We start from the raw sequence: 7,500 nt of genomic DNA on the forward strand, positions 1-7,500 counted from the left end.
ATATATATATATATATATACACACACACACACACACATTTATTTATTACTATATTGTTAGATTAATGATAATTAAATATTAATATTAAATATTAATAATATTTTAATTTAGTAATCATATAGTAATCATAAATATGATTAATTTTCATTTTACAATTATATTGATATATCACAATATTTTGGTCAAATTGTGTAGCCCTACAAAAAAGAACAGCAAACCTAGAGCTTTTTTCCGCAGTTAATTTTTTCCCCTAAATTGTGCAGTCCTAGAATGTGACAGTATACGAAAAGAGTGTTGCGCTGTTGTATCTGACCTGAAGGGGGCAGCGTGGCTCTGGGTGACAGTGTGGGCAACACAGGCCTTCTGATGGTTTTACTGATATTGATCAGCATGGGCCGCAGTATCTTAAGATCCGAGGGATTGTCCAACATAATCGGTTCATCCGGGAAGCTCAACTGTGCCAGATCCTCGTATCGAATCTGTTGGCCGATCCCAATAGGATACACTTTCTTATGAGCGGAGCTCGGAGGCCTCTGAATGACGTCCGTCGGAGGGCTCTGTGTGATGAGAAACACCATCTGGTCTGGCGTATTACTGGGCGTGTCTGTAGTAACCGTCTCGTATATGGAACGAATAGCATGGCCTATGTTGACCTCCGAACCTTTGGTCCAACGTAACTGTCGCATTCTCTGCAACACCTGCTCCCTGTGCTGCAGCTCCATGCGGCTGATTACCACAGTCACCGGGAAGGAGTACTGCACCACTGTGATCCGTAGATTCTCCACCTCTTTTTGATCAAGCGTAGCAATGACGTCGACCAAAGCGTCGCGTGTTTTATTGAAGCCCTCTTCACCCACTGCATCTGAGCTTTCCAACAGGAAGACGACCTCGTATGTTGTAACAGTAGGTGGAGGAAGTGTCATTCCAGGGCTGGGAATCCTGGGAAATGTGGTCACAGTGGCAGCGGTTGGAGGAATCGTGGCGGCGGTGAGTTTTGAGGTGGTGGTAGTGGTTGGAGTGACCGAAGTGGTGCTGGATTTTGTAGTAGAGGGTTTCTTTGGGGGTTCAGGATCCAATCCCAAAGTGCAGAGGTAGTCCGTGATGGCCTACCTTCATCGTCCAGCTCCGTCACGCTACTCACCACGTATGAGCGACTGCTGGGCGTGGCTTTTGTGATCTCATTAACCTGTGCCATGTTGACGTCAGGCCCTAGCGCCACTGTGAGGATGGTGATGTCTTTCTTACGCAGCAGACGCTGAGTACTACGCATGGGCCGAGGATTCGCGCTCGCCGTCAGCAAGATAGCAACGCGGCCTGACTTGAAATAACAAACATGACAATATTATACACTTCAATTGATTTAGAAAAAATGTATTTTATGTATTATAAAAATAATATAATGTTTACATTTATTTTCATGACAACTGACTCTTCGCCTTAGTTACTGTTGCTATGTCTGACAAGCCATGCTGCTCTCACACTACACACCATGTTCTCACGCAGTAAAAAATACATAGCCGAGAAAATAAGAAATTCATACAATAAATACTCTTTTGTGGCTCTTTAAGGTGTCGGTCGTGACAGATCACTGTAGCGCCTCATTTCAAGCGGCACGTTAACCGATCGTCTTTTCATATTTACTTAAAGCATCAAATGAACATGAATGAACATCAGAACATATTTTATTTCAACCACGGAAAGATGTCAATTCTACACAATTCTACTCTTCTGTCTGATTTGTTTGTCGGGCAAGATGGCTGATTTGACTGGTCAGATCACCTGTCAATCAAACTCTTTACGAACGGTCAACTAGGCACATTTTCCCCTCCACAATTCTCATTATTGTAATGTGGAATATATATATAATTTTATATATATTTTATAAACGTTTATATATTTTTATATTTTATAATAACATATATTAAAAATGGTACACACGTTTAAATCATAAAATAAATATGAATACAATTAAAATATAATCATCATAAGGAGCTTTCTTTTGTGTATATCTGTGCTGTTATTGATAGCAAACAATTGAAAAACATTTGTTATTAATTAAAATAAGATATAATAAAAAATTAATACATTTATTATATATATTTTTATAAAATAAAAATAGTAGAAGAACACTTGAAAGAAATGTTGCCTTGGCAACTAACTGAAATAAAATAAGCTTTAATTGAAGTGGAAGACGACCTCGTATGTTGTAACAGTAGGTGGAGGAAGTGTCATTCCAGGGCTGGGAATCCTGGGAAATGTGGTCACAGTGGCAGCGGTTGGAGGAATCGTGGCGGCGGTGAGTTTTGAGGTGGTGGTAGTGGTTGGAGTGACCGAAGTGGTGCTGGATTTTGTAGTAGAGGGTTTCTTTGGGGGTTCAGGATCCAATCCCAAAGTGCAGAGGTAGTCCGTGATGGCCTACCTTCATCGTCCAGCTCCGTCACGCTACTCACCACGTATGAGCGACTGCTGGGCGTGGCTTTTGTGATCTCATTAACCTGTGCCATGTTGACGTCAGGCCCTAGCGCCACTGTGAGGATGGTGATGTCTTTCTTACGCAGCAGACGCTGAGTACTACGCATGGGCCGAGGATTCGCGCTCGCCGTCAGCAAGATAGCAACGCGGCCTGACTTGAAATAACAAACATGACAATATTATACACTTCAATTGATTTAGAAAAAATGTATTTTATGTATTATAAAAATAATATAATGTTTACATTTATTTTCATGACAACTGACTCTTCGCCTTAGTTACTGTTGCTATGTCTGACAAGCCATGCTGCTCTCACACTACACACCATGTTCTCACGCAGTAAAAAATACATAGCCGAGAAAATAAGAAATTCATACAATAAATACTCTTTTGTGGCTCTTTAAGGTGTCGGTCGTGACAGATCACTGTAGCGCCTCATTTCAAGCGGCACGTTAACCGATCGTCTTTTCATATTTACTTAAAGCATCAAATGAACATGAATGAACATCAGAACATATTTTATTTCAACCACGGAAAGATGTCAATTCTACACAATTCTACTCTTCTGTCTGATTTGTTTGTCGGGCAAGATGGCTGATTTGACTGGTCAGATCACCTGTCAATCAAACTCTTTACGAACGGTCAACTAGGCACATTTTCCCCTCCACAATTCTCATTATTGTAATGTGGAATATATATATAATTTTATATATATTTTATAAACGTTTATATATTTTTATATTTTATAATAACATATATTAAAAATGGTACACACGTTTAAATCATAAAATAAATATGAATACAATTAAAATATAATCATCATAAGGAGCTTTCTTTTGTGTATATCTGTGCTGTTATTGATAGCAAACAATTGAAAAACATTTGTTATTAATTAAAATAAGATATAATAAAAAATTAATACATTTATTATATATATTTTTATAAAATAAAAATAGTAGAAGAACACTTGAAAGAAATGTTGCCTTGGCAACTAACTGAAATAAAATAAGCTTTAATTGAAGTACCAAAATGGCTAAAACCAAAACTGAAATTAAATACAATTTAATTATTTAATTAAAAATAAAGCTAAATAATAATTTAAAAATAAAAACAAATACAAATCACAAAAACACATAATAAAATTACTAAAGCTAAAACTGAAATTAAAATGAAAACTATAAAATATAAGATAACAAATATTAAACAAAATATTAAATAATGTAATGTAACAATGTAATTTACTTTTAAAATTACATTTACTTACATGTAAACATCATGATTCATGATTTATCATTCCAGAGAATGATATTGAATGATATTTTTGCTTTACAGTAATGAGAATTTGTGATGAAATCATGAAAATAATGTAAAAATGCAAAAAAAAAAAAATGTAATGGTCCTAACAACAAGAAAAACTGTCATTGCTTTTATGTGAATTTGAGATTAAAATTTTTCTTTGTGAGATTCTCCCACACACTGCATACAATAATGAGTGATGGAGATTATAAACAGAACGTGGTGTACCATATCTGGCAGAGATGAGGATCGTCATGGTTAAGGATGAACTGTTTTCCATGGGAGATTCTCTCTCCGTCATGCACACACACCTGACACTGTGACAGTTGCACACACTTCCTCAGCACCTCATCTAAAACTTGCCCTGAGGGATCGAAGCAGACAGAACGTGTGAATGAAAGTGAACTGGGAGTCTAAGAAGTCAATTTACTTGCGAGTATGTGTGAATTCTATAACCATTCACTTTTATAGTATAAAAGAATAGGAACATTTGACCTAATATCTTCTTTTGTGCTCTGCAGAAGAAACTCGGTCAGAGGGGTTTGAAACAACATTGTGGGTGAGTAAATAAGTGGTTAAACTTTGCGGCACAAGTCGTTGGACCTCCAGTTCACCACCAGTCCCTTCTGAGCACACTCGTGAGCGTAGGTGGCAGTAGTGTTACAGAAACATGCACAATCACCCACAGACGGACACGAGCATGTGTCATGAGTACAGATGTCCCAGTACGGCTCAGGGTCCACCTGACACAGTCAGAGAATTCAATAAAAAAGCGCAAGCAATAGTAGTAATGACCACATGGCAATGTATTTTCGTCATTTGAATTGTGACGAAATATGTGTGTTTATATTTTTTTTTTACATTTATTGTGTTGAGTATAAATGTTACCAACCACACTATTGCACTCCCTGAAGATGGTGCTGGTGAGCACACGGCAGGACTGCTCCACCGTCACCAGCTTCACCATGTCTGTGCTGCACTGAGACACAACCTGCACACAGACGTCAAAATATGAGGTCATTTGATGCCTCTATAGTCTGAGTCGCTGTCAGAAGACACTCTAGTTCAGGCTGTGATGCCATGAACAGCGTCAGCACAGCTGGGTCAAACTTTCCAGGAGTTTCCAAAGTCTGCAGCATCCACTTCCATCTGATTACTGCTGCTCAACAGATCATTATTCTGATTGCCATCGAAATTTCCACAAAGGCCACATACTTTCCCCTTAAAAACACACACACACAAAATATTTTAAGCTTATTCTTAATTTCTCACCTTAGATAATCAAGTTGTGTAAGCAGAGAATTTGTGTGCGTGTTGTCATTTAGGAATTAACTCATTTTTTATTTAAATTTCATTGTACTATGGGAACAACTTGGGTTTGTTCCACTTTGGGAACATGATGAATGGTATAAATGATTCATAAATCATATTTAATTCATACATTTTGATTCATAAATGATTTTTGAACTCTAACCATTATTTAATTAGGGTTACCTTTTGCTAAATGTGACTAAAGAATAATCACTTTGGGGACATGTTCAAAACTAAAATATTATTCATAAATCATATTTAATTAATGCGGTTTGCTTCATAAATTATTTTTGAACTTTAGGGTTACCTTTTTGGCTAAATATGACATATTACTTTGGGGACTTGCCTAAATATATAAAAAATATTCTTACGTTTTTATTCATAAATCATTTTCAACTTTTTTTTTTAAACTAGTAAAATCTGACAAAAACCCAGGTAAAAATAATTAGTAAATCATATTTCATAAATACATTTGGATTCATAAATCATTTCTAAATATAAAAATATTTGTACTTTTTAGAGTTAACTTGCTAAACATGGCAAAAACTCACTTTTGAGGACAAGCTCAAAGGTAATAATTTATTCATAAGTCATTTTTACGAATACAGTTTCATTCATAAATCATTTTTATTCATAAATGTCACAAACTCACTTTGGAGAGATGTTCAAAGATAAAAAGATTAATAAATAATTTTGATTTATACATTTTGATTCATAAACCCTTTTTAAACTTACATTTTGTGTTACCTCTTAATAAATCTGACAAGAATTCACTTTGAGGACATGCTTAAAAATAAAATGAATCAAAAATATTTTTTAATCATAAATTTTGATTCATAAATAATTTGAATTTAAAATGATTTTATTAGGGTTAACTAGCTAAATATGACAAAAACTCGCTTAGGGGATATGCTAAAATTATTCATAAATAACTTCATTAAAAATGAAAAAGAAAGTCTATGATATGTGCTCATTTAGATAGCTAGACAGATGTGTGTGCATGACCATGTGTGTGTGTGTGTGTGTGTGTTACCCTGTACTATCCATTGATCTGCAGTGAGATTCGGGTTCTTGTGTCCCAGGTGATGGAGATGTGTTTACCCAGGAGGATGATATAATACTGTCCAGAGCGCACAATCTGAACCGCTGTTTCTTTCAACACGGGCTTCTTCATCCTCACCTGCAGAAGAAAAAGACAACAGAGAAAGGTGGTCTGTATGCTTTTACTTCACACATGATGTGAAGATGAAAGGTGTTTATTTTACCTCGTTGTGTTCCGTGACAATCAGTCCTCCCATGTACAACACTGTGATGCTTTTACTGCAGCGGTAGCCTGCGATCCCACAAGCCGAGTTCTCCACCAGAACCCTAAACGTGCCGTCCAACCCGTTACAGTAATCCTGCTCGGCAGACAGAAGAACGAGGGAAAACAGGTGAATATGAGGGACAGAGGAGGTAAGAGAGCGAGGATACTGGCTTTACCTGAGCTAGCACGTATTGGCAAGGTCCAGGAAACGCGAACTTGAGTCCATCAAAGTTGATGTAGTGTGTCTCTCCTATCACACGACACACACACCGTCACACACACGCTGCGTACACTTCCACTGATGCTTCTCACAAACACTGGGACGCAAAGGGAAATGCAACTGTAATTCAATAATCTGAATGATGTCAGCTGATGTTCGCAACCAAGTAATATGACAGTGTCAGGATGAGCCGTGATTGGCTGATTTACCAGGTGTTGCAGTCCACATTAATGCTCTGTCCTGAGGCGTAGGGACGGTTGTTATGGTAACAAGGGCACTGGTCTTGTGGAATACATTCTTTTTTGAGTCGAACCTGCAAACAGCCATAAAATCAATCCTGATTTTTTTATAGCTTCAAAAGGATAATAGATTATAAAGCTGCATATCATTCCATTCAAATTCACATGCAAATATGTGTCATGTAAGCACTTTATGTGTAATATCAAATGTTCATTTATACCTTGCATTTCCAAACAAACTTAATTATAAGTCCTATATGACACTGACAGTTGACGTATAATGATCTACTCTCTATGTGTGCTTTTTCAGGTATATTTTTCATAAGTACTGTACCATTCAAAGTTTTGGGGGAATATTTTTGAAATAAGTCTGTTATAGTCACCAAGGCTGTATCCATAAAAAAAAAACACAGTAAAAAAAAAGTAATATTGTGAAATATTATTACAATTTAAAATAACTGTTTTCTTTTTTAATGTGTTTTAAAATGTAGCTTATTCCTGTAATAGCAAAGCTGAATTTTTGCTGCTCAAGAAACATTTCTTATTATTATCAATTTCGGAAACAGTTGAAACTTCAACCGTGTAACTTTTTTCAGTATTCTTTGATGAATTTAAAGTTCTTTTGTAACATTATAATTGTCTTTACTGTCACGTTT

The 7,500-nt window shown here is 36.3% G+C and overlaps 1 protein-coding gene across 1 annotated transcript in view; it reads right to left on the reverse strand.

Annotated features, from left to right (window-relative positions):
• LOC107686594 (von Willebrand factor) overlaps positions 1-7,500 on the reverse strand; it is a gene marked incomplete at its 5' end in the record, with an annotated part of 44,492 nt that overhangs the window by 25,444 nt on the left and 11,548 nt on the right. Inside the window, 12 exon segments of the mRNA XM_074186993.1 lie at positions 285-1,111; positions 1,114-1,314; positions 2,420-2,623; positions 3,983-4,181; positions 4,350-4,511; positions 4,661-4,759; positions 4,828-4,989; positions 6,113-6,259; positions 6,345-6,479; positions 6,562-6,651; positions 6,654-6,702; positions 6,815-6,918. Of these exon segments, the coding sequence (XP_074043094.1) occupies positions 285-1,111; positions 1,114-1,314; positions 2,420-2,623; positions 3,983-4,181; positions 4,350-4,511; positions 4,661-4,759; positions 4,828-4,989; positions 6,113-6,259; positions 6,345-6,479; positions 6,562-6,651; positions 6,654-6,702; positions 6,815-6,918 (2,379 nt within the window).

Source organism: Sinocyclocheilus anshuiensis, unplaced genomic scaffold (assembly GCF_001515605.1).
Source record: "Sinocyclocheilus anshuiensis isolate Anshui unplaced genomic scaffold, SAMN03320099.WGS_v1.1 scaffold733, whole genome shotgun sequence".
In the NCBI taxonomy this organism is placed as follows: Eukaryota; Metazoa; Chordata; class Actinopteri; order Cypriniformes; family Cyprinidae; genus Sinocyclocheilus; species Sinocyclocheilus anshuiensis.